General features: G+C 43.5%; 1 protein-coding gene across 2 annotated transcripts; it reads right to left on the bottom strand.

Annotated features, from left to right (window-relative positions):
- Nucleotides 1-168: 168 nt before the first annotated feature.
- mms22l (MMS22-like, DNA repair protein) lies at nucleotides 169-20,649 on the bottom strand. Of its 2 annotated transcripts, XM_008431874.2 has the most exons (27): nucleotides 19,351-20,649; nucleotides 19,101-19,105; nucleotides 18,838-19,060; nucleotides 18,545-18,670; nucleotides 18,358-18,410; nucleotides 17,431-17,518; nucleotides 17,159-17,330; nucleotides 16,883-16,976; nucleotides 16,673-16,803; nucleotides 15,712-15,825; nucleotides 15,459-15,635; nucleotides 15,259-15,321; nucleotides 15,051-15,170; nucleotides 14,156-14,391; nucleotides 10,708-10,924; nucleotides 10,327-10,616; nucleotides 6,625-6,806; nucleotides 5,224-5,374; nucleotides 4,675-4,802; nucleotides 3,470-3,612; nucleotides 2,696-2,852; nucleotides 2,443-2,588; nucleotides 2,137-2,348; nucleotides 1,889-2,055; nucleotides 1,443-1,539; nucleotides 1,104-1,271; nucleotides 169-954 (listed from the first exon to the last, which is right to left on the bottom strand). In XM_008431874.2, exons 3-27 carry the CDS (start codon nucleotides 19,008-19,010, stop codon nucleotides 879-881), a joined length of 3,681 nt encoding a protein of 1,226 aa, XP_008430096.2. In that variant the 5' UTR covers nucleotides 19,011-19,060; nucleotides 19,101-19,105; nucleotides 19,351-20,649; the 3' UTR covers nucleotides 169-878. The 2 variants fall into 2 exon arrangements, with proteins under 2 accessions (XP_008430096.2, XP_008430097.1); XM_008431875.2 differs by lacking the exon at nucleotides 19,101-19,105 and having other exon boundaries at nucleotides 18,838-19,011.
- Between the last annotated feature and the right edge of the window lie 5,871 nt (nucleotides 20,650-26,520).

Here is a 26,520-nt window from a genome sequence, read left to right as displayed (position 1 = left end):
TCAATCATGGAGTACTTACTATTCTGCATTGTCAAACATTTGCTTTTACTAAAAGACAAAGAGAGAGGAAAAAAAAAGTGCTTGCACATCCCTCATGTATCCGAAGCAACACGTCTGCAAGAATATACGGAAGAAACCGCAGAATAAAGATACTAAAAGGACACCAAGGCTGGTTCTTAGTGATTCTTTATGGAGTTACAGATAATTTTATGCAGATATTAAAATATTCTCACATTCCATGTGCTTTCCTCTCATACTGCTGCCATCGCAGGACAAAGCTTGCACCACCCACCCCCACCGGGTGAGACGTTCCGCAGTCGAGATGAGGCTGAAAAATGACTAGCAATGACAGAAAATGGGACTTGGGTGATTATGGATGACAAGAGTGAGACTTCACGTGATTAGGTGCGAGCCAAATCCAGATTGCAAGAGATTGCTGCAACTTAGAGAAGGCGAGAATGAGAGGATCGGAACAAACAGTTCCCTCCATTCTCTCCCTCTCCACTTTTCTTTTCTTTTTTCTTTTCAAAGTCCTGAACTATTTGGAGCTCGCCCACGACTGTCATGATATCTGCGAATTAGGGCAGAGACGGATCCCGGCGGCTCGCATTCTTTGCTACTCAGAGATCAGAGGTGAGGATTTCTCTTTAAATGTAGGAAATGTCAGAATGGAAAGCCAGACCTTTTTTTTTTCTTTTTTTTTTTTTACAATATGTGCATTATGTACACTTCTGAAAATGTTCAAGTTCCACCTATTGTGCCTCTTAAGACAATTTTCTTGTTATTTCAGTGACGTGGTGGATGGTCCAGTTAACTACAAACACACTTAAGAAAGTTTGATTTCTCCCAGATGAAAAAGTCTGTTAGAGGAAAAACTCTTAGTCGCTCTCCAGACGGCTGATTTCCTCCTGCCCACTTTGTCCAAGCAGGGACAGCAGCTTCATGTATGCACTCCTGCAACACAGAAAGATGTGTCCCATCACAATAACAATAATATTACATATATAAAAAATCCCTCACTTCCTGTATGGACAGCTTATAAATAGCTTAAAGGCTGTGAAAAATGTGCCTACTTGACTTCCTCTGTGATTCATGGTGCTCACCTCAGTGTGATGTTCTTGCCCAGGCCCCGTTTGTGTTCGGTGCTCCTCAGACTGAGAGTGAGGCCGGGGATGAGCGCTCGAACCGCAGCGGGATCCAAGACGGCGACCGTCTCCAGGACGACGTACACCTGCCTGTCGTAGACGCCCACGTTCTCCTCCACGAACGACCTGAGCGCGTTGGGATCGCATCAAGAGGAAGTTCCCAGTTTCAGGGCAAATCGCTCATGTTCACATTCAAGCGATTTGAAATTTCCCAGCGTGTTAATTAACTGCTGTTAATTAATAATATGTAATAATGCAGGGAAATGACACAACGCTGATGATATTTAGTAAAGTTACCGTAAGGCGGCGATCATCGGCTCGCATGGCGTCTCTGTGGACGCAGCGACGCATCGCTCCACCACGAGCTGCAGCACATCCGTGCTCATCTTCCTCACTGGGCAAACAATAACACACACACGTACACACACACTTGTTCATTTTATGTTTGCATATGTGTAAAATGAACTGAAGCCTGACGGTGACATTAACATCAGTTCAGTTTTTTTTTTTACATTTCATCAATTTACAACCACAAGCTTTAATTTTTTTACGTGCATGTTTTTATCTAACAAGCACAAAGTTGTGCACAATGGTGAAACAGAATGAAAATCTGAAAAGTGCATCATAGCACAGCATCAATGTTAATATCAGATATTGACAACAACCCATATTTTCATATCGGTGCATCCTTATTGCCACGTGTTAAAAACATCTCCTCTCTTGACTTCGGCTGTTTGTCTTACCCGTCGGCTCACTGACCAGCATCAAACAACGCAGCAGAGCGGGAAGAGGCAGCGTCAGGAGGGAGGCGTCTGTGTCAGTGTTTCGCCTCAGCAGCTCCAACAGGAACATGAGGACGGAGGCGAGGCGAGGCAGGGGGGCGTGGCTTTTGAACTGCAGGAAATTCTCGCTGCGAAAAGCAACAAAAGGTGATTGGTCTGTTGGAGTTTTACAGTCAAAGGTTCCCCAGTCCTCGGCTGCAGAGGCCTACCAAAGCACCTCCAGGACGGTCCTCCTCAGCGCCGCTCCCCTGGCGGTCGGCGCGCCCTCACAGGCACCGAGCAGCACCGGGTGGTTGGCGACCACGCCCAGAGAGGGCGAGGCGGGGAGGAAGTGGTCCAGGTATCTACGGGTTACAGAGCGAAGCTGCTGCTTGAGGCCGGCACCCTGCGACTGAGACACGCCTGACGCCACCGACAGACCCTGGGAGAGGATTGGTTATCAGAGTCAAATCCTCAGGACAAAGTGGCAAATGATGGTTTTGTCTGGTTTGTGTCCAGCAGATGTCCGTCCTGACCTGCAGATAAAGCGGTAAGCTGTCCCTCAGGGCTCTGTCCTGCTGCGGGAGCTTGGGCGGCAGCAGCAGCCCGTCCACGATCCGGAACAGCAGCTGCTGGGCTTTAGAAGTGGCCAGCAGGGGGCTCCAATGCTTCACTACGCAGCCTGGAGACGCACAGCAACAAATCAACCCAACTCTAGCAACAATAATAAAAAAAAAGGAGAATATTTCTGTACTTTGCTCTGTGTTTACATGCTGATTCTCTACGTACCCACAGCCCAGTACGCCAGCTGCATCCCCTCCTGGTGCTTGCTGACTATGTACGGCTTCACGTGTTTCAGGACGTCACCGATGTAGTCCAGTGCTCTGGTCGCCATGGCTGACCGCTCCGACAGCAGCTGCAGCCCGCTGTAAACACTGCCTACCGCCTGACACCGTAAAACACATGAGGAGAGAACACGTTCGGCTCGTAAACACAGACTGCTGCAGACCTGACATGATCAAGTCTCAAACAGAATGCATTTTACAACGCATTACACAACATCATGGGGGAAACAAACAAACAAACAAAAACAAAACACTTTGGAGTCAAAAGTCAGCAGTACAGCAAGAATAGTCCCTGCCAAATCATATATTATCATAAATACTGCAAATGCATCTGTCACCAGTGAGAAACGGTTACCAGCCGTGTCGTGATAATAAATTTTGCAGGACGATAAATTGTTATATTCTTGTTTTAAGATCATTTTCAACTAATATAGTGATAATAATGGCTTAATAATGCAAGTTCACTCTCTCAAAGACCCCAACACGTTTGTACAAAGCACTCCACGCTGGAACTGGTATAGATTTTATATATCCAAAACAAACAAAACAGAAATAGAAACCGGACAAACTGAAACAGTGCATAAAATGGATTATGAAGATTTTGTAAACAAAATTGCCCTTCAAAAGTCAGTCAAAAATAATCAGCGGACTGGAAATTAGCACATTTTAATTGCGATTAACTGATTTATTGATTTATTGCGACAGGCTGAAGTGTTACCTTGACAAACGTCTCCAGGGCTGCGGTCGGCTCGAGCCTGGCAGCCGGGGAAGGAAGTCCGGCTCTTTGCAGAATGCCGTCCACCTCCGGCAATCGCAGGACGAGCCGGGTCAGTTCGCACAGCTGCTGCCCCACTGCCCGGGCTGGGGCAGAAACAGGAAATATTCAGAAAGTGCAATGTTTGATAAAGGAGAAGTTTGGAGAAATACCTAAAAAGCAGGGGTGTGCCAATACACTGACCCTGATTTCCTTCATTTTGGGAGATTGAAAACTATCTTATCTAGAAATCTTCTCTACCTCTGAAAAGGTCTGAAAAACTAATTAAAGACTTTCAAGACCTATTTAATGTCATTTTGAATGAAATCTAGGACCAAAAACAAACTATGATTATGAAGGGTGTGTGGGGGAATCTGCTTTATTACAATCAAACTACATAAAAACAGTGAAACTTCTGTGATCTATTTGTGGATCTTCCCTGTAGCCCAAGCAAGACTCTTTCACCCAGAATGCACCTCTCGTCATATGGGTAGCTAACCGAATTGAGCCAGCGCTGAAAATTAATCTCATCCAACCACTTGCCCATGATAGACGCAAAAAATCTAGCTAGCAAGGGTAGCATCTGGTTAGCGGTAGCTTCAACTGCCTCGAGTTACAGAACACCAACCAAGACGTCTGCGTGTGGCTCAAACTTTTGCCTGACAGAAAAGTCCCAAAAGAAAAATAAACTATATAGAATATACAACGCAAAATAGTCCTGTCACCACAAAATTTAAGACCTGTGATTAACATATTTAAGGCTAACTTACATGTTTTTAAATGCAATTAAGACATTTTAAGGCCTTTATTTTAGAAATGTGAATTTAAGATGTTTGAAGGATGTGCAGAGACTCCGCTGACTGACGGGGCATGTGCAGAAGTGATCTGCACATGCCTGGTCACCCCACTGTTCCCAAATTAGAAATGTCCCTATATTTAGCTACTTTTTAGACAACAAAGTTAATATCGGACAAAATCAAAATCAGCAGGTCAGGCTTTTCTGAGATCTGTGATTGGTCAGAAAACTACAATTGATGCACCCCTACTAAAAAGGAAAAACACAGAGATAGCATGCTAGTCGTTTGAAATCGTGAGGATTGATGCAACATATGTATACAAAGAAGAAAAAAAAGTAATGTGTGGTTTGATGGAATTCTAGACCCAATTACCCGTTTTGCTTTCCGTCCCGTCCGGGTTCTTGTGAAGGTGTTGCTGCAGGACGCATCGGATCCAGGTCCTCACTGAGAGGCCTTGAGCCGAACCCGGGGCCGCGCCGCTTAGCGACGACACCAGCTCACTGAAAGGTAAGTTATATATACACAAGGTGTCGCAGGTACGTTTCATGAGAAACAAACACAATATGTTCACAGTCAGAAGAGGAGACTGACGCTAAAAATACGCAGGGGAATGTATGCGATTTGTAATTTACACTTAAAGTGAGCTGCTGCGGCGCTCACACTTCTTATTCTCTGACAGAAGGGCTTCAGCCAGGATTTAGTAGATGCAGAAATATGAAAATCCTTTTGTGTTGACAACAAATGAGTCCAGCTACGCATAAGAGGATTGGATGCTTTTAATATAACAACTATTATAAATAACACTTAAAAAGAGATTAAGCCGTAAAAAGAAATACTTTTATCTATTCAGGTTTAGGACCTTAGGGAACCTTGATATGACGCCGATGTGGATGCGGATGGATGTGAAAGGTTGAGTCTTGCCTGTTCTGGAGCAGATGGGGAAGGTAGCGCGTCACCAGGAGCGGGTGGACCATGTCGTCCCAGCCGAAGAGCTGCATGATGGTCTGAACCGGGTTGGGCTGCAGGTCCTGAGGGGCAGAACTGGGCAGGTCAAAGGCGAGCAAGGTGAACCCTGAAAACAAAAAGCAAACGAGTCTGAGCGACCCTGATCCTCAAACAGGTGCAACGTAATCCAACTCTGCTGTTAGACCATCCTGGAATTTCACTTTAGCCAACTTCAATCTTCTGCATAGGGCTGCAACACACGATTAGTTTAATAATTGATTTTTTTTTTTTACGATTAATCGATTAGTCAGACTAAAAAAAATGGCACATTCTGAAGAAATTTTACTTTAGACCAGTGGTTCTTAACCTGGGTTCGGTGAGTCGGTCTCAGGGGTTCGGCGGAGCCTCTGCCGCGGAGGTAAAGACACACTTGTGTAAAGTCATGATGACGYCCCGCTTTGCCATCACTTGATCCAGAGGATCACGTTACATTGCTTAGCCAATCAGAGCTGCGGAGGAGCCCTGATTGAAGGAGTTCMACTCTCAGCATGGATTTGAACTTGTGTCTTTAATTACTTCAGCAAAACTCACCGTTTTTACTAAATTCTATAGTCTAAATCTGCTCCTTAATCGCATCTTTTCGGGGTTGCTACTGCCTCTAGTGGCGTGGGGGTGGTAACACAGCTAATATAATGAATGTGCATATGCACCTCAAAAAAGGTTAAGAACCACTGCTTTAGACACTTAGGCCTTTTTTCATAAAAACATTAATACATGATAACTTCCTTTTTCTAAACAACAAAAACAAACATTTCATTGCCTAACATGCAGTGATGTAGCAATTTAGTGAACGCTTGATCATTTGAAGCAAAGAATGCAGAGAAAGAAACATCAACATGTGAAAAGCTCAGCCCTTTCTGTTCAGCTCAACAACAGTCTCTAGGGCTTTTGGATTAACAGATTAATAACTGGACGGCAAAAGATTCTTAATGGCAGATTTTTTTGTTTGTTTATTTTACAGAATTTGAACCAGGAGAATCAAAAGCTTCTGGGTTGAACAGATTTACAGATATGATTTTCATCGTACAGTTTTGGTTTAATTCCTGCTCTGAGTGTCTTTTTCTTTCAGCAAATGGAGTCTATACTCCAGGTAATGATTACTGAATTAGTTGACGATAATTTCAATATTCCACTAATCACAATTAAGCCAATCAATCATTTCAGCCCTGCTTCTGCATTTAAAATTGTACACCTTTTTTTGTTGTTCTATAATAAACATAAAAGTTTAATATAAATTATGCTCTCTCTCTCTCGTTGTTTTTGTTCTCCCCCTCCATATTTTCCCGTCTTGTTTTCCTCTCAGTGGGCGTTGCGTACCTGCAGCAGCATCTGCCAGCTGTGCCGGCGGGGTCTGGGAGAGGCGTAAGTTACGCAGGAAGGGGAAAAAGTGCACCCACAGAGCGGAAGCTACCGCTAGGTGGCGCTCCTTAATCACACTGGCTGGAGCCAGAGCCCAGGCTGGGATGGGCGCTGACTGGACGCTGCGCTGATGGACCCGTCTGGTGGAACACACACACACACACACAAATCCTTAAAACACGAGAACAGATAAACAATTCTATAAAATGTAACAACACTCCCTCTTGTGTTGGGCTCCAAAACCCCTCCCTCTTTTCCTTCCCCTTTGCTCCCTTGTTTCTGTCTTTCACTGCTCCTTCATGTCTTCTCTCTCTCTGCTGTCTCAGGGGGGATTACTGAGTGTGGTGGTGCGCTGCAGTGAGGAGGAGGAAGAGGAGGAGGAGAGGTGGGGGTGTGAGGAAGGAGGATATCACAGGCATACAGTGGAGCCTAATGCTGATCCCCTGTACACAGAGCGTAGTTTGGCTCGTCTGGCTCATCCCTGGCCCTGGCTAGCAGAGCAGCCCCACAGTGGCTGGCATTAGCCCCCGATAAGCAGCTGAAGGAGCTGTAATCTCATTTAGACTGAAGATGATCCTCCTGTCCCTCTCATTCTCCTGGACGGCAGTGTGAAAACGCAGGGGTTAAAGTGTGCAGGAGAAGGTTTGAGGAACTACCAGCTACCCCCTTTCCTTCCTTCCACACACACACACGTCTACCGTCTTCCCTTCCAGCAAGGTTGCATCTAATCCAGAGAGCTGAGACAATCGATTAGAGTCTGAATTCATTAGGCTTGTTACTACAGCGGAATGGGCCTTTCACACCCATCAACCCTCATTGTACAAGACATCATCAGAAAACCTTCTTAATCCTCCCTCTTTGTGGCTTCTAATATACAGTACACACACGCGCACACACACACACACCCCCACACACACATGCACGCACGCACACAGCACGGCTAAATACCATTAGACTGTCACCCTTTCCCTCTTATCCTGCTTTGAGAGAAAAAGCAGAGAGAATACTTTGCATCCTAAAAACCCCAGACAGAATCCTCAGATACATCAAGGACACAGGTTTCAATTAATTTGTGTCTTTTTCTAGGCAAGTTTGCACATTTATTTTAGAGGGAAAAAAAAAGTTTCAGTGTTTACCAAGTTGTTTAATGCAAATAAAGAGAACTATTTTCATGACTGGGTATCTGCATGTTTCAGTAAGTCAAATTTATTTATTTTTTGTTTACTAGTCTGCGTGAACTAGCTCAAAATATCACATGTACAAAGTTCGTATATCCCTTGAACGGCTCATCGCGCAAGATCCGTAGGAAACGAATGGAGATGGAGCGACGTCGCCTTCAGTGTGGTGAGCCCTTTTCACTGCTCTCTTACATAGAATGCGCCTAGCGTCGTATGGTTTGACAACAGAAGTGCGCCAGTGGCGAAAACGAATGTTGGCAGTACATATGCCGATACATTTCTACTTTCTCCTGGCAAAAAACAAAACAAAACAAAAAAAAAAACATCTCGCTAGCGCCCCGTAAGCAGAGGCTATAGTCATCTCGCGAGTCGACTAGGACTACGGTACTTTTGCAGCATATTTCTTGCAGCATATTTCTCTTCCCACACCCCCCACATCCCACCTAATGTCTGAAAATGTAAAAAGGCAACTAGAGCCACCCAAAAAAGATTAACTAGCTAGCAAGGGTATATTTTACCAGGACATTCTGTATTTTAAGCCAAATTTAAGTGTCCCATACTGGACCGGTTTCCCGTATTTGACTGCAGCCTGCAATTCATATTTACAATCACTAGGTGGCACTCCTCTCTTCTCTTACCTACATAAAATGTCACGCCGAAATAGAAAGAGCAGCGCAGCTGTGCTACATCTGTTAACGACTCTTTCTGTAAGAAGTAGCAGCTAATTCGAATAATTAATTTATACAGAGAAAAATACAAAGAATAGGGGGCGACTATGCAACTACAGAAATGAATGGGAACAAAAGAATCTCCGGGCTAAGCCTATTAGTGACTAAAGCTTTTAGCAGTTTATGCGGTCAGGAGTTTTCTATTGGACATTGAGGTGAAAACGATTTATCTCAGCTGCATAAGGATAAGTAATGTGTCGAAATGCAAGACTTTTGAAGGACAAACACTCTGTAATAATCATACATTATGTTTCAATCCCATCGTGCGGAAGAGATGTTAAATTGTTTGTGCAGCATAAGTAAAATTAAAGAAAATAAAAAGAATCCAACAGGGCCAGCCGATGCCAGCTCATTGTCAGGTCAACCAAGCAGAGGGTCATGGACAGAAATCAAACTGAGGAATTATGGCGTCTTGCCTCAGAGCCGTGACCGTGAAGGGCCAGCGTCCGGACCGTCCGCCGTTTGGCAGAATAATTCTCTTAATGTGTGCAGATTCCACATGGCTCTTAATAGACATAATGATGCACTGGCTAAATTTGCCAGGCTTCATAATTACTCATTAATTGTGTCACAGGGAGAGACATTAATCACAAAGAGATACCAAGAATCGCCAGGCTTTAGGAATTAGGTTTAATTCGGTGGGATGTATTGGAAAGAGGGGTCTTGTTTGGCTAAATGGGTCAGCGTGGTTTGAGGCATTAACAGGGGGTGAGAGGTGGAGGGGGCTGCCTCTGGGAGTTCTTTCCTCTCTCCCTCCTTGGTCCATTAATGTGCAAATGTCTGCTCTGCCCTTCCCTCACATCGGAGTCGGAAAGTTTGGGATTACTGAAGTTAATGAGATGCGATGTTATACGAACCAGACTCTGTACACCTGTGTACACTGTGTGGCTTTTGGGGTGTGGGCATCTGTGCGGGTTTAAGGTTTCAAAGATGGACCACCAGAGCATTAAACCAATCCTCAAACAAGTGAAATGGCAACTGCTGGTTTCACAAAGGTTCGGTTTTTCAGTTTGATTATCATTTATTAACGTTTCTGACCTTGCAGAAATAACTAGAGGTAGTGAGACAAGGTGGCGGTGGCGGCATTGTGCAGTAGGCCTGCTTGTCTTTAGGGTGAACCTGGTCAGAGTTGGACCTATATAGTAAAATATAGAAAATGATTAATCCTAGAGCTGGAAAAAATCTTGTAAGAAAACCCCCTCTACTAGACCAGATGCTTATTGCTGAGAAACAATGGATGCCAATTCTGAAAACATGAGAAAGGATCCAAAAACCTGATTCTTTAGTCTGTAACCCTCATCTCTGCTCCCCTCGCCTCCCTGCCCACATCAACAGACACTGTCTCCTCCGTCTCCCTTTGACCTTCAGCTGGGGTCGTTCATGTAACCAACACCCCCGTCCTGCAGATGAACCCGTCCTGATGCTCCACCGGCCGAAGTTTCTAACAAAGCCGCAGCCCTGCAGCCGCTCTCAAAACAATAAGGGGCCCCATAGAGGTGTCCCCTGGCTCTGTAACTCTAATCAGGGCCCCGGCAGCACCTGGGGAGGGCCGTTTTGGGGTCAGCAGACCTCCAGAGTCACACACACACTGACTTTACAATTGTCCTTTTATCAGCATGAAGAGTGAGGAGAAGAAGAAGAAGGGATGGGGAGAGCAAAACGCTCTCCTCTGCTGGTCCTGTTTCACTGATTTACAAAGTTCAAGACTAGAGAGCCTTGATGCAGCTGCTGAGCGTTAACGGCAGCGTTCTCACCTGAGCTGTGCCAGGACGATCTGCAGAAAACCCAGGACGGAGTTCAACTCAGACTGACGACATGCCGGCAGCAGCCAATCGAAGCCCTCGCCGAGCAGCTTCTCCTCCGACAGGCCGAGGCCGGCGCTTGTCTCGAACACCTCGGCCACGCCCTCCAGGTAGGAACCCAGGGGCCCCCAGAGGGCGAGCCTGCGGGACGCCTCCGTGGTTTTACTGTAAAACTCCTTGGCCGTCTCGTTGAAAGAGGAAGCCAGGCAGGTGGCCTGAGCGCCAACATCCAGACCTCTCTCCTGCAGAACAACAAATTGGAAATATTTCCAAACTTGTGGACGTGCCGTGGGAGGTGGGGCGGGGAATTATGGATGTTTTCGGAAAACAAACCTGGAAAAGCAACAGCAGTGACAGCTGCCCTCTCCAGACCAGTGTTCGATGTGCGGGGGGGCAGTTAGCGGGCAAGAAGCCCAGAAGCTCGCAGGCTCTGCTGGCCACGTCCTCCAGCTCCGCCTGCCTGGCCACCACCAGGAAGAGGAGCAGGAAGTTCATGAGGCCGCCTTCAGACAGCTCCTGCATCTTCTTTTTTGAAAACTTGGAGTAAATCCTGGAAGCAGAAGACCAGAGACAACATGGTCAGAGGCAAGGGTCATTAGAAAATGGCTACAGTGCCCTACAAAAATATTTAAACCCCCATAACAAGCACACATTTCAATCTTTTTGAAGGTTTATAAGACAAACCAACTCAAAAGAAATCTGAAAATACTTCAATACTTTGTAGAAAAAAAGCTGCAAGATTTTTCAAAACAAGTTGAGTTAGACTGGATGAAATCTTCCTTTTCCTTCCTCTTCACATTTATAGAACTACTTTGTATTGGTCACATAAAATAAAATCAAAAAGTAGATTGAAGCTTGTGTTTGTAGACAAAATGTGCAAAAAAGAATCAGACAATGAACAGTTCTGTTTTCTAAGGGTGCACCAATTGCAGTTTTCTGACAGATCTTTGATTATCGATCTTTAAAAAGTCTGACCTGCCGATTCCAATTTTGTCTGATACAGAATTTAGCAAATGTAGCAACAAAATTCTTAAGTTGTTGCCAAAAGTGGGGTAACTATTGTTAACCACCCATGTGACATGACCTGGTGGGCGGGTCTATCAGCCAGCTCTCTGCCAGTCAAAAATGGACAGTGGCGGATTTTCAGACCTTTGTGAGAGGCAGATAACAGCTGTTATCTGTTTCTGCAGGTTTCACCAACTCAAACTTAAAACCTTTTTAAGACCATCGTGAATGGAATTTAAGACCTACCAAACACAAAAAGTTAGCTAGCTAGCTAGAACGGTATGTTAGCAGTGTGTGCGACTCAAACTTTTGCCTGATAGAAAATTCTCAGGAGAAAAAAACAAATACACAGAATATATGAGGATTAAATCATCATGTCAAGACAAGATTCAAGGCTTGTGATTAAAGGTGCCAACTTAGTTAAAGGGCAACTTAGTTTTTCAATGAATTCAAAACATTTTAAGGACTTAATTTTAGATGCATGAAAGGATGTGTGGGTAGGATCAGTTGAGACATGAATCGGCCGATCACTCAAAATCAAGAAAATCAGGGCGGATTTATCGATGCGCCCCTAGTTTTGTTCATTTTATTTCTATTTAAACTTTTTAACCAAAGCTAAACTGATTAGGAGTGTTTTTTTTAAGTGAAAGGAATGATTTTAAATGCTGACAAAGTGAACTCTCCACCCCTGCTGTGCATCTCATCAACTGCTTCCATCACCCCCTAATCTCCAGGAGAGAGTCTGACCTGCCCAGCTTCTGCGTGTGTGTGTGTGTGTGTCAGAGTGAAGGAATAAGCAGGAGAGTGAGTAAGAACAGAGAACCACCCAGCACGCCGTTAGATCCTGCGGGCGCTGTGGAGAAATGCCTTTAAAGATCATGTTAAATGTCAGAGACACTCAGACACGCAGCGGTAGGTGCTCGGTCCCTCTCTCCACAGCCAAACCAATTTACTGCAACACCAGCGAAAGATCAATAAATCCACACACACACACGCCCGTCGCCACACACCCAGCCCCTCTGTTTGCTTCCCTGGCAGGAGAACACAGAAAGCTAAAGCCTCCTGCATTTCCCTCCACCCCTTTCGCCCCCTTCAGCCCCATCTCCCAAACACAGCTGCAGCCCACACAGGTGAGCCGAGCTGCTGTTTGGGTCAAAACACAAACGGCGCGCATCCCGAGACAAACCGAAGTGTAAAGAGGTACGGCTGATGCAAAAGGATCGCTTCAAACCGAGGGGGGGGAGAGGAGAGAGACCAGGTTAACACCAAATCCGGCTTACTGACGCCCACAGGAGGCTGAGAGAGGAGAGAGTGGCCAAGCATGAGGTCAGAGCTGGAGGGGAAGGAGATTTAAATGCATGAGTGGATAATATGTAACACGGATACAAGCGGCACACTGGGGGTTGTTCGTCTTCTCCCAACTTGTTTGTTTGTTTATGTCACAGGTTTTTTTTTAACAGATGTTTCCAACTTCTGGCAACACAATCGATTGCGATCCTGATTGTCGGCGGTGTCCCGCCGATAATGTAGATGATAAGTACAATATCTAACAGGAATACAAGCGGCTCACTGGGGATATTTCCATCTTCTCACAACTTGTTTATCTCAGACAGATTTCTTTCTCTCTTTTTTGTTTGTTTTTTTCTTGTTCTTAAGCTGGAGCAAACAGCTGTTCCCAACTTCTGGCACCGCAATCGATTCCGATCCTGATTGCCGTCAGTGTCCCGCACCGATAATCTGGATAATAGGATACAAGCAGCACACCGGGGATTTTCCGTCTTCTCCCAAATTGTTTGTTTGTTTATCACATACGGATTTCTTTCTCTCTCTTTTTTTTTTTAAACAGATATTCCCAACTTCTGGCACCACAATCGATTCCGACCCCAATCATCGTAGAAAAGAGCGTCGATGAGACGTTGCGGCGATACGCTCGGCCTCCGCCTTGTTGGGGCGGAGGCCAGGGGAGCAGGGGGCGGGGGGGGCTCCAGTGGAGGGCTGATGGATCCATCCCAAGCGGAGCCCGGCTGCTGCCAGGCCTCCCCCCCCCGGCAGAACCCCAAGCTCCACGCTCAATCCGTGTTGGAAACCAGCGCGGCTTCGTTAAGGCGAATTAACCGCCACGCTCGTTAGCTAATTAGCCCCCATGTCTGCGGTGCTACTGAGCACATTCCAGACAGAGGGAAGTCATTAGCCGGATTTATCCGCGGCTGATGCTCTCTGGCACGGAGCCGCCTTGGGATGCGGCGCGGTCCGGCGATGAGAACATCAGCTTGTGAGATGTTTAGCTTTCGGTTCCCCTCTCCCTTCAGCAGTCGGCGTTCCCGGGAGCAGGTGCGCCGTTGTGCGTTTGCAGCGGTAGGTGGTCTCCTCGGGTCTGGCCTGCGCTCAGGAGCAGGTGGTTGACTCCTGAGACACCTGCTCCGCTGGTGGGTCCGAGTAAATATCAAAGAGTCCGCCGGTGCACCTGGCACGCACACAAACACGACTCCACTACTCCAGAGTTGGCAAACGCAAACGGCGTGCGAGCGTTACCGCAGGTACGCACCTCCACACACACACACAGTACACAAATCCCAAACAGCTGTTTAAACAAATCGCACGTTTGAAGATCAAGGAAGGAGGGGGGGGCAAACTAATCTTGTAAATCCATGTCCACAACGGTCCAAAAAAACACCCCCAAATCCCTGCTTTACAATAGATGTGGTGTTAAGACAGCTGCCTGTGTGCAATTCCTGCTTTTTCAAGGTGGAAGCAGAAGTCTCCCCTCCGTCCTTACCTCCCCTTGATCTGCCTCTGCGGGGCGCCGCCGGCCCTGTCCTGGCCGAGGCACAGGGCCAGCACTCGGAGGAAGATGTGGAAGGAGCTGGCGGATCTGTAGAGTTGGGCGTGGCCCGGAGAGCGCGGGGCACCGGGGCAGCAGCAGCTGCGCGCCTGCTCCAGCAAGGCCAGAGGCGTCTTGCAGACGGTGCCCAGGCCCGACACCCCCAACCACGGCACAGCGAACGAGGAGTTCTGCAGAGGAGCGACCCGATCAGGGTGTTAGTTTTATACAACTCGCCAAGAACTCATCGGGACTGAGTGCTGTGGATTTCAGAGTTTTATATCAAAGAAGAGGTAAGATGGTGTACATAAAACAAAGAAGACAAAGTTCTAAACTTGTTACAAAGGGTTATAATTGAAGCACTCCACACTGACTATGGGGTTTTACTAATCATCTTTCTAATGTGTCTTTTTTTTTTGCCTAAAAACACCTTTTGGAAAGAAAGAGGTGGTGATTGTTTTTTTTTAATCAACATCACTTTTAGCAAAAAATGACTTAAGTCATTATTTTGGGAAGGTGAAAATATGGAACCTCCAAAAACCATGGATAGATAGATGAATGAATGAATATTCTGAATGTAGGGATGGATGAACATGCTGAACAAAGGAATGGATGGACAGAAGTATCAATGTACGGAATCCATACTAAAGCAACTCATGTTATACAAACATGATTCTCTTTTTTTCCCATCCTCATCCAAACCTGGAACAAACACGAATAAAATTCCAGATTTTCCAGATCGTGGTTCAAACAAAGCAGCTTATCAAAGCGAAACATTTCGTGATACTAGTTGCAAAATAAACTCCTGTCAGTATTTGACTCCCAGGTTCCTTCTGACTAAAGCCCTCACCAGGTTCCTGCTGTAGAACTCCCAGAGGGTGGAGACAGCAGCTGTGCTCGGCTCCCACAGCAGACACAGACTGAGGCAGCAGTGCACATGCATCCTGATCTGCTCCTCTGCAAGCCCACCCTAGCATTAAATGACAAATAGATTGAATTCATTTCAGCTAACTATTGCATTAATCTACATAAGTAAGCATTTTAAAAACGGTATAAACCTTGGGGTCACAGGTCTTCTTGAGCAACCACTCCACAAATGTCCAGTTATCCTCCAAGCACTTCTGAAATCACAGGGGAAAAAAAGAAAAAGACTTTTAACGTTTCACATAATCTTTCCCAGACCACCATGTCAGGAGCGTATTACTCTCTATAACAAATCCATACCATGTTATCAGCACCGAGCCCAACTGTCTCTCACCTCATTCTGCATTGTGCCGTTGCGGCTGTACTGGCCCAACATGGCCAAGTGGGTGAAGAGCCACCATGTGAATCCCAGAGGGTCTTTACAGTGTGTCAGAGGACCACCGAGGTGCTCTGGTGCAGGCTGCCCATCTACCAGAGGTTTCAGCAAGGGGTTCACGTAGCTCCAAAACGACTAGAGGAAACATGTTACAGTTAGCTCAGCACTGACTTATTGCGCGACGGTTAACGTCAGTGTTGCTTGTTTTTACCTGTGTGCGCAGAGCTTTATTTCTGTACTGCAGGAGGAACATGAGCAACACCCAGAGCTCTTTGGTGCAGAGGCAGAGGAAGGGACTGCTGCTCAGCGTCTCCGTAGGTCTCACCTGGAGAGGAAATGCCTCTAGTTAACGTTTACATCTGAAGTTTTATTAGGCAAAAGTTATTTTTCACTTTTAATAAAGCTTCCAAAAAGTTAAAGTTTCAGATAACAGCACTGTTGCTCTATAACCATATACAAGTCAATCTAGGACGTTGCAATGATTGCAACTATTGGCACAAATTCACACATTCGTAATTTTTCCACAAATCTGACCAGCAATCACCTTAATATTTTCTGTATTTCATTCTATTCTGACCAATCACTGCACTCGACTGAATTGTGACCAATCCTCTGAACCTCCTAGTAACTTTCTTTAACTTCCTGTTTCACGATGTAATAACAGTAACATTTTTGCCTTTTTAGTGTGTTCCAAAAAGCATTTTGAGATATTCTATTGAATTTGCTTCCACTTTGTATAAAGTTCATGTTAACTTAAATGACAATATATGGATTTTTAATTTTTTTTTGCATTTTGGCAATTCCTCAGGAAAAGATTTCATTTACATTAAAACTGCTATTTCAAAAAGGTGCTTTAAAATATAATTTGAACTTTAGATGTTTACTATATTAAAATCCTTTCATTTTTGGGAAGGTTACCTAGAGCAATTTCAGCTTATTTTGTTTTTCCTTTTTCCTCAATATTAAGGAATTATTTACTCAAAACAAGCTTCTATATCTTGCTGAAAAGTTACTTGTAAGTTAGTTTTGTCTCATTTCAAGTTTGCTAAGACATTTGCACTCAAAACTAGACAAAAAAATAGTAAGATTTTGTGTTTTTGCAGTTTGTGTAGTAATGACATGAAATCAGCATCACACTCTTAACTAGTTGAACAAGCGGATGACTTCCCCACCTTGCTGTATTTGCCCGAGGCCAGAGCCGTCAGGTCGCACAGCAGGGAGGCCAGGTGCTCCTCGAACAGACTCGTATCGGTCAGGTTCTCTCCCGTCAGGTTCACAAACCGGTGGGCGTAAACCACCTGGCCTGCGGACAGTTCCCACGACAACAATGACTCGACGCAACACACAAACCCGCTCATTCGTTTCGTGTTCCAGATCCTTACCTTGCATCTTGTGAGCCAGCACATGCAGGATTTCCAGGACCGACCAGTGAATGTCAAGATGAAGGTGCAACAAATGCCAGGAGGGAGGAATAATCTGTGGGTAGGATTGGAGAATTTCAAGCTCTGGGTCAATAAAAGAGAAATAAACTGAGCTGTGGGAGGTTAAGCAAAAAAAAAAAAAAAAAAAAAAGTTAGTTGCAATCACTTTATGTTGTTTCCTTTGTCTCATCCCATATAGTGATTTTACGCATCATAAATTCCAACCAGTTTTTGTACCTTCCCGTGGTTTTGCATACTGAAAGCTGCCTGTACGCCTGCGGGCAGGTCTTTGAGTCGTCCTGTCAGGAGAGTGACGGCGAACAGTTCCTCCAGCAGAGCGGTGGGGAACTGTTGCTCCAGCTGCTCATAGGGATGAGACTGAGCTGCGTCCAGACACGGCTCGAAGTACCTGCAGGATGACGGGCAAAGCAAAAAAATCCAACATAAAACATCACAGGCAAGTACACTGAAATATGTTGATTAAAAATATATACATATATTTATGTTACCTGTGTAAAAAGACTTTAACATACTGAAGAAACGAAACACACTGCTGCCGAAGGTCCTCTGATTCATAATGCAGATTCCCTGCTTGTCCTAAAAAAAATTTATAAAATGTGTAAGCAGGTATATTTAACGTAGCATTATATCTATAGGAAAATGTCATACTAAATCCCAGCATTGAATGATACATATTTATGATGCCTTCCAATCACATTTTGTCATATTAAAGCCAATAAATTCAGTGCATTTTCTTACAGCTTAAACTGATAAACATTTACCGACTTCGCACATGTTGAAACTAAATTTTTTTTTGTAGGATTCATGTCTGGACTTTAACTAGGCCTTTAAAACACAGAAATACACTTTTATCTACAACATTACAATGTATATCTGACTGGATGTTCAAGGTTGGTATCTTGTTGGAACGGGAACGTCTGTTCTCTGTTGGAAAAAACAAACAAAAAAGCATATCATCGCCTTGTTTCACTCTTACGACGGAGCTTTCCGGATGATTTGCAGTGTTGGTTTTCCCTTGGTCTCAACCAGGCCTTTCTTGAAGGACGGCTTTGTAAACAATTCCGTTTACACAGACTTCATAATTCATTGTTGTTTTGTTTATTTACTTTGGATATTTAAAATGTTTTCCAGTTCCAGTGTTAAATGTCCATTAGAATTTATAGTTTATTGATCTTTAAGAATATGTTCTCACATTATTATGCCGTTACTATTATATTACTTGAAAATTGTCTCAAAACAATATTATCGTTTATCACAATAACTTCTGGGATAATTTATCGTCCAACAAAATTTCTTATCGTGACAGGCCCACTTCTTATTGCTTATTCAGGTTAATCTTGGTGATCTTGTGGTTATTCTGAAATCAAAAAAACAGTTTAAGAGGGATTTTTAGTTGTATTTCTAAACCGACTTACCAAAGTCATGTGAACTCGACTGAACCAAAGTCTCCAACTTGTAAAATGTTTGTCTGAAATAAAACAAACCAGAGTATGAAGGAACAAACGGGCTTGTAAAATAATGTCATCATTAAACTTCTGGTCTAATAGAAGACAGCATGCTAAAAACGAGTCGGATCGACTCGGGGTGATTTAAATTCCCTACCGAAACAGGCCAAAGAGCAATTTGGTGGACTCCACCAGCGCCGTTTCAGTAACCCATGGGAAGCCGAAAATCTCCACCGTGTCCGTCTCAAATTCAGCAGGGGCCGGGTCAAGACGCAGCAGCAGCCTTCAGAGGGGAAGCAAAACCAACAAACTTTAATTACAAGTTTGCTTCGGTCAGATCAACAAAAAAACAAACAAACTCAAGCTTAACTGGCTACACTTCTCTGTAGGAATGTCAGTGTTTCTAGCAGGCACAACAGATCAAGCTTGAGCACCGGATGTTGACTGTACCGTTTCAGGGATCCCCGTCCAAGGTATCCCTCAGGGGACAGAGCTGCAGCCTGCTCATCTTTAGCTTCAAAGCAGCTGAAGCAGGGCGGCCGAGTGGCCGCCAGGTCACACTGGCTGTCTGCTGCAAAGGGGGACACTGGTGGAGTGAGGGACTCGCTGAACTCTTCAGCCATCCTGTTGGTGGACCATCAGTGTCAGGTATTCACACAAACACGCAGGAAATGACAGATTACATTTAAACCATGATTAAAGCTATTTTAAATATTTGCTAGACAAAGTACAGCACAACATGAAATATGTAAGATACGACAGTAATAATAAAATAACAACCAAAGTCAAAGCGTCTTAAATTAAATATTTATAACCAGCAGCTTTAAAAGTTTGGAATAAACTCTCAAAATGCCTTTTAAAAGCGGCCATTTTTGCAACAAAACGGTTTTACATACGTATGTACGGTTTGTCTAGAGCAAAAACAAAAATTTCAGATACCGTTTTAATGAAATGCTATCTTACCTTTGACTTCAAACTCTCCTTTAGTTTTATATTTTGTGGAAATGCCACTTTAAATCAGGCAATAATGAATAAAAACTGTCGAGTCGTCATTACTGTTGTTTTGGTTTTCGGGCTCTCCCGCGCCTTGATCATACGCATGCGTTAAATCTCTTCGCGTCTTCTGATTGGTCAGAAGTTTCAACAGGGGTGTGACTTGCCCTTTCTCGGAAACTTGACAAGAGGTTTCCCTGCTGAGTACTTCCTTTATCGCCAGTTCGTTCAACGAGATAACCTATGCTTTAGCTATTATTAGTATTAAATATATTAAATAGCATTAAATATACTAGATAGCTTTCCGTTTGAGCCACACCGGTCCAGGACATGACAATTCTAGGTCCTTAAATATAGAGCGACTGAATTTAGTTTCCAATTTCCTTAAAACAGGAGAAAAACTAAGAAGTCAAATTCTTTTCCATTTAATGATTAGGTAAAGGTCTACGTTTTTATTTTCCTTAAAGTCTGCATTATTTAAATGAAATATAAATGTACTTCTGATGTAGTACATACACAACAAATAGCGTTCTTTCATAAAACGGTGTGTAATAAACTGCACCTGCTTGTCTCTTAATCACGCTATCACAAAAACAATGGGCTTATTTGAAATATAGGCCACAGTACTTCGAAATATCAGAATTTCATACATTTTCAACCCATTTGTTACGACACAAGTACACCTGTTTAGGACACTTATGTAGGTTTATAAGTCAGTCTTCCTTGTCTGTGTGCGAGGCTTCCTCCCAGCCTAATTCAACATAATGCAGCAGTTATAGCAGAATTTTAAACACGCAGACCCTAATTTCCATATGCAGATCTGTCTCTCCCAACCGTACCTCTCGCCATCACACCATTTCTTGCATTCTAATGCATTCTCACATCTTTACAAAATCCCCCCTCTCTCTTCCACCACACGCCGAGGATGTGCTCCCTTTTTCAGTCCAGTTAAAACCCTGTCATTTCTTCCCGTGTAAGCCTAATTGTCCTAGCCACGAGAGGCACAATAAAGCAGGCTGTTTTGCATGGTTTTACTTTGCATCTTTTATCAATACGAGTCAGTGGAGATCGTAAAGAGAGAAAAAAATGGACGCGACGGGAATCTTTTCTTTTCTTTTCCGTGTGGAAGCGTCGACCTCCCGCTTCGCTTTCAACAGGAAACTGAAGTCCGTCTGTGAGAAGGCTCTATCGCCTGGATGAGAAAGGTAAATGGCTTTTTTTCCCCCTGTTCCGACTCTTGCAAACCCTTTCTATCCTGTGATGTAAAGTGGGAGTGAGAATTGAGCCTCTTTCATCCCTCTCTCCCCCCCTCCCCTCGCCATCAGTGTACTCTCGTCTCCGAGCGTTTTTTTTTTTCTTCTCACATTTTCTGTGTTCCCCTTATTTTTTGCCTAGAAATTCCCCCCAAACTTTAAAATAAAGGACTAACTAACAACGTTACCGATGTAAACTTAATTCTCCGGTTTTTTTTAGGAGGGAGGTGGGGGATGAATTTATAGTCCATATCAACGTCGTATAAGCAGCAGCAAAGTATAAGAGGATTGGTGCCTATGCTATGCTGGATGGTTTTAATATGTTCAGGTGATAACCTAATGCTGTAATTACTTGCACCCTTTCAAAGGGATTTAATGAGCTGAGTGTTAAGAAGAGAGCACTTCTGCTGTTGGAAAATTTCCTCTTTGTAAGATCCAGTATTGCTCGTCATAACCAGTGGTGTTACTTAACCTCAGATTAGCTCCCATCCATGAAGCATTGCTTATATTGCTTTATGTCATGACATTTTATTGACCAATATTTGATCATCTGATCGTTGTAATCGTTAACGTGGGTTACACAATTCTTAGCACTGTTGCCTTGAAGCAAGAAAGTCCTGGGTTTGAATCCTGGTCCGGGGTCTTTCATGGAGTTTGCATGTTCTCCTTGTGTGTGTGCGTGGGTTCTTTCAGGGTACTCCAGTTTCCTCCCTTGGTTCAGAAACATGATTGTTAGGTTAATTGTTCTCTCTGAATTGCTCTTACACATGAGTGTTTGTGTAGGGATGGATGTCTGTCCTGTGTGTTTCACTGTGATGGACCCGCAACCCGTCCCCAGCCTCTCACCCACTGACTACTGAAGATGGGCACCAGCTTCCTTGCTGGTAGTTTGAAAAAGTAGTAATTGCATTGACAATATAAATGACAATTTGTACTGTAAAGACGTTTAAGGCCAAGTTAAAGGTACTTATGATCCCTCTGTTATCCCAGTATAGTTGCAGTTTCTGACATTCACACAGCAGCCCATGTGACACCAACAACTATATGCTACTTTCAAAGCAAATGAAATGGCCCTTTGTCCTCCATTAGTATCAGATCACTTTTACTGAAAGCTATAAAACAGAGATATCCAAATATGATGCAAAGAAGACACAGGTGCTTGAAGAACATTACAATATTAACTACAAACAGAAAATGCCAGAAAGACAAGTGGCGCTGAAAGTCCTTTAGGGATATCTGTGTAAAATATGGACAACTACAGTAGTTCTGTGTTTTGTGTACAGTGCTTTTTGACGCGCGTTGTGCCCTTCCTGCTCTGACTGCACAACACCGGGTTTTTTATTTCAGGTAAGATCAGACCTCAACAAAACAAGGAGATTATTAGCTATGATTAAAACCATTTTAATATCAGATAATATGCAACAAGTCAAACAGAGCAAATTATAATAATGCAAGAGTAAAGATCAGCCAGTCACCGTCCGGTACCAAAACGTTTGCTCATGCCACCTTAAGGGTGTATCAAGAAAAAGCTAAAGAGGACTTGCGACATCTGTATTTATCCACTAAGCTTCACCCCCTGCAGGGTGAAGATTGTGGGCTGGGGGTCTTTCCCTGTGTAGGTCAGTGTCTATGTGTGACCATAACCAGTCTTAGGTGATTGTTGTGTTGGGTTGTGGGGTACCTCAGGGTCTCATCTTTGGTCCCATCCTGTTTTATTTGTACAGGCTCAAAAGAATCAAATTGAATTCCTTGTGTTAACTATCAATCAATCTTACTGGACTCTTTTCTCAAATGTTTCTTCCAACTAGTCATAATGATAAGTCCAATGGTAGTATTATCACTCGTCTTGAGGACATTAAGAACTTTATGGTACAGAATGTCTTTAGCCTCAATGTGGATTAAACAAAAATTCTTTATGTTGGTCTTTGTTATGTCAGAAAATGTCAAGATCAGCGTGGCAACCTGTCCTCCTACCTCAAGGTCTGTGCCAGAAATCTTGCTGTGTCCTTCGATCACAGTTTGGTTAAAGTCTTAGTTCAGCAATCACTAGCAGTATTTATTCAACCATGTATTAGATCAAAAATTAAGCCTAATATTTATCTTGGAACTGCCACTGATAGTTTTCAACATCCTGCTCAGATCATTCAAATTGACTTTACACTAGTCTGAGTCAGTCCTCGGTTTTATCTCCAGTGAATATGACGAGTTTGAAACTGGTGAATAGCATTCCACTGGAAATTCGAGTCTGTTTAAGCTGCACTTGAAACAGATTTTTATTTACTAACACTTACCTTCATTTTATGTTTCTCTTTTCTGATTATATATTTCATTTAACATTATATATTAGTACAGCACTTCCGTCAACATGATTTTTTTGTATCTTGCTTACATAAGTTGTAATTGGACTTTCGGGGATGAAAGGGTACAAAACAGTGATGAAATAATTGCGGATTTTCATAACCAAAAACATGTTAATGATGCTTCTGCGTTTGCGTCGACAACAATGAAAGGGGTGACAATGGCTGTCTCGAAGCGTTTCATGTGTTCCGGCTTTGAAGGTATATAGTAAAGCTCAGAGCGTCTTTAAAAACAAAACACACACACACATCGGCACACAACGCCATATTTTTTTTAAGCACCTTTAACTCCTTGGTTTGTCCTCGTAGATCGTCAGAAGCCGTGATGGATGAATGAGCTTCTTGTTTTATAGTACATACCTGCCGCCGTCAGACCCTGGAAGTAGACTTGACTTTTAAAACATGACCTTAAAACTTAAAAAAAAAAATGCCGGGCATAATAATGTGAACGTTGTGAAATTGTGAAATTGTGTTATCGTACGACCACTTTTATGACCTTTTGGACACCCTTGACAATACAGTTTCACCATTAACTCCTCCTCTTTAAGAACTACAGTCGGAGGCCGGTAATGACTTTGCATAATGAGTTACATCTCTTTTTTTTTGTGATGGCTCTGCTCTCTGAAAGATCTCTGTATTGTACAGAGGAGACTGCTAGTCTCTTTTATCTTAAAAAAAAAAACCCTCGTGGCTTCAGTTTGATCAATTAAACTCCTGAAAGGACCTTCCTCCTCTCCCCCCTTTTCCTCCCCTTTCCTTTCCATTCCTCTGCCTGAGAGGAATATAAAGTTATCTGTCTTCCCAAGCGATATGAGGGCGGAAATAAGTAGTTTGTCTATAAAAATGTCCAGGTACTTTATCAGAGTCCCAGTAGGCCCTGAGGGCCTGACACTGTTCAACGTGGCTCCGCTGTACTTCTGTTCCCTCCCTCTCTCCCTGTCTACTTTGTCTCTGCCAGAGGCCAGCTACTGGCTGGGTGGGGTGTAAGCTGGAGGAACCTCCCGCCTCCATCCTCCCTCAACACACACAGAGACGCATGTTGGATTGACTGGGGCTTGAGCCCCCAAGTGAGGCTATCGATTTCAATCAGCGGCTTGGGAGATAGGAGCTGAGTGATGCTGTAGACTTTAAACAGTGGTCAGCTGTGCCGTTTGTTGTTTGGTGAAGAAATGCCGCAGGAGGAGAGGCTCTTTGCCTCTGATGAGAAGTCAGATAAAGACACAAACAGAATTACTTCTTCTGAGAGATGTCTTCATCTCCTGACTCTGGAGGGTTTTTTTCTCCACGGAACCGTATTCTGGAGGTACGGTTGCTGAAATCAAGTACGAAACGTCGAGTGTCGTCATTGTGTATACATGGTGGAATTGTGGGACGATAGAAAACGGCGATCTACAGAGGATAAATAACATCGATGAGGAGTTTCTGACCTGCTTGTGGAGGGAAACGATCCACTGTATTCTCAACATCTGCAAGAAATGAAAATGCTAAAAGCGTGCCATGCATTCATTTTCCATTTTACTTTTCTACTGGCCAATCAAAATCCAGTGCAACCATAAATAAAGTTCATATGTGGGTTTGTATTAATCTCAGTTAAGTGAAGGCTTTAGCTTTGCTTGAGAACATCAGTGAACGCAGCGCAAATGGAGTTATGGAGAAGTTGAAAACAGGGTTAGGCTATAAAACCGGTGGAGTTTCTCATTTAAAATTTTTTATCCAGTTAATTGCAGGGTCTGTAATTGATTAATCACAATTAATAGCATTTTTGTCAAAAACGATGTATCAACAAAAGAAGAAACATTTTTAATTCAAAAACCGTTTTTACTGCTAAATTATTGACTAAGTAGACAAATGAACTGAGGGGACATGGAAAACGTGTGAGAAGTGTCTCTGGTCAGAGGAAACTAAAAGGTTACTTTTAGAATTGGGTATAAATAGAAATGTCATTTATTGTCCCACAGTGGAAACAAATCAGGGTTAACAGAAGCATCAGGGCAATATAGGCTCACACATAGGCCTCCACCTGAATAATGCGTAGTTGCGCCACTGTGTACAGCACTTTGTATCAGCTGTGGTTGTTTTAAAGTGCTTTATAAATAAAGTTGGTATGGTATGGTATGGTATGGTATGGTATGGTATGGTATGGTATGGTATGGTATGGTATGGTATGGTATGGTATGGTCCTTCAGTAATCACTAGATTTAAATAGAGAAGATGGGCACATCCGACTATCTAATACAATAGTTAATACTACACGATTTTTTGCCCCTATTTTACCCTGATGACAATCTTAGATCGCTGACCGATCTAAGATTGTCGTTGATGATTTCGTATTCGATCATCCTGCAGTGTGTGGTGGGTTACGGTAGATCGTCCTGGCCGCTCCGATCTAAATCAGGGGTTTTCCCCGACTTGGAGCTTAAAGCTGAATGTGACAGGTAGCCATTCAAAAAGCGCGGATTCTCCTTCGAGCTTTCTGAGGGGAAATTACGAGGGGAATCCCAAACAGCTGACACGGCGCAATCCGAAGTCCAGCGGACATTGGAGATTATATGTGGAAACAACATTAATGTTTATTCAACATATTGTGCAAAGAATATAGAAATGACAAGGGAAGGAGTTTTATCCAAATTACTACCGCAGCTGATAAACTCGGTAAGTTTTCAGCTGTTCTTCGTGACATAAATAGGTTATAATGATTTTCATTCAGTCAGGACTTTACACTGACTCTAGCCACATGCGTCACAGGTAGATTCTAGTAAAGCATTGATTAATGCCTGATTTAAAAATTAGTTAACTGGACTTGTAGCCCTTATTTTGTGCCCATGTGGCTGGACATCACACGGCATGACGAACTTGATCGAACCGTTATACCTAGGATTTCTGTCGGCTAATGTGTGGTCTCAGGGTTTGAAAATGGGCCGACAATCGGCCGACAACTCATGTAGTGTGCGCTGGACATTACACAAAGGAAATGAGGAAGGGATTTGTCAGTAGAGAGCACCGGAGCTGAGCCTTTTTTCATTCAGTGTCATCAACAGAAAGAAAAAAGGCAGGAAGAGACGATAAATTAAAATGAGGTCGATAGGTTTAATTTATCGTGCGATTAATTGATTTATCGTTTATCGCGACAGGCCTACTCACACAAAGATAAAAAGTAAAAACATCAAACAGACTAAATTAAGAATAACATACATTAAGGACAAGATTACAACTTAAACGCACTATGCAGTAGTGCACTGCAAACCAAGGAATGTGCAACTGAGTAGAATTCAAAATCTACATATCTACAAATCTACAAACAATATATGAAAACTGAAAACAACAGAGATGTAGAAATAACAGCAGAAATGTTATGTAAGGTGAGTAAATAAATTGCAAAACATGCAAAACGCACTAGGTGGGACAAAATTGTAACAGTGTATTACGGAGGTGGAAGCATCATAATTAGCTTCTTGGAGTCAATTAGAATAAACAAAGAATAGAAATAACTTTTATACCTCAGTGGGGAAATTCAGCTGCAGCAGGAATGT

This window comes from Poecilia reticulata, linkage group LG16 (assembly GCF_000633615.1).
Source record: "Poecilia reticulata strain Guanapo linkage group LG16, Guppy_female_1.0+MT, whole genome shotgun sequence".
NCBI lineage: Eukaryota > Metazoa > Chordata > Actinopteri > Cyprinodontiformes > Poeciliidae > Poecilia > Poecilia reticulata.
This window is presented reverse-complemented; position numbering and strand designations above follow the sequence as displayed.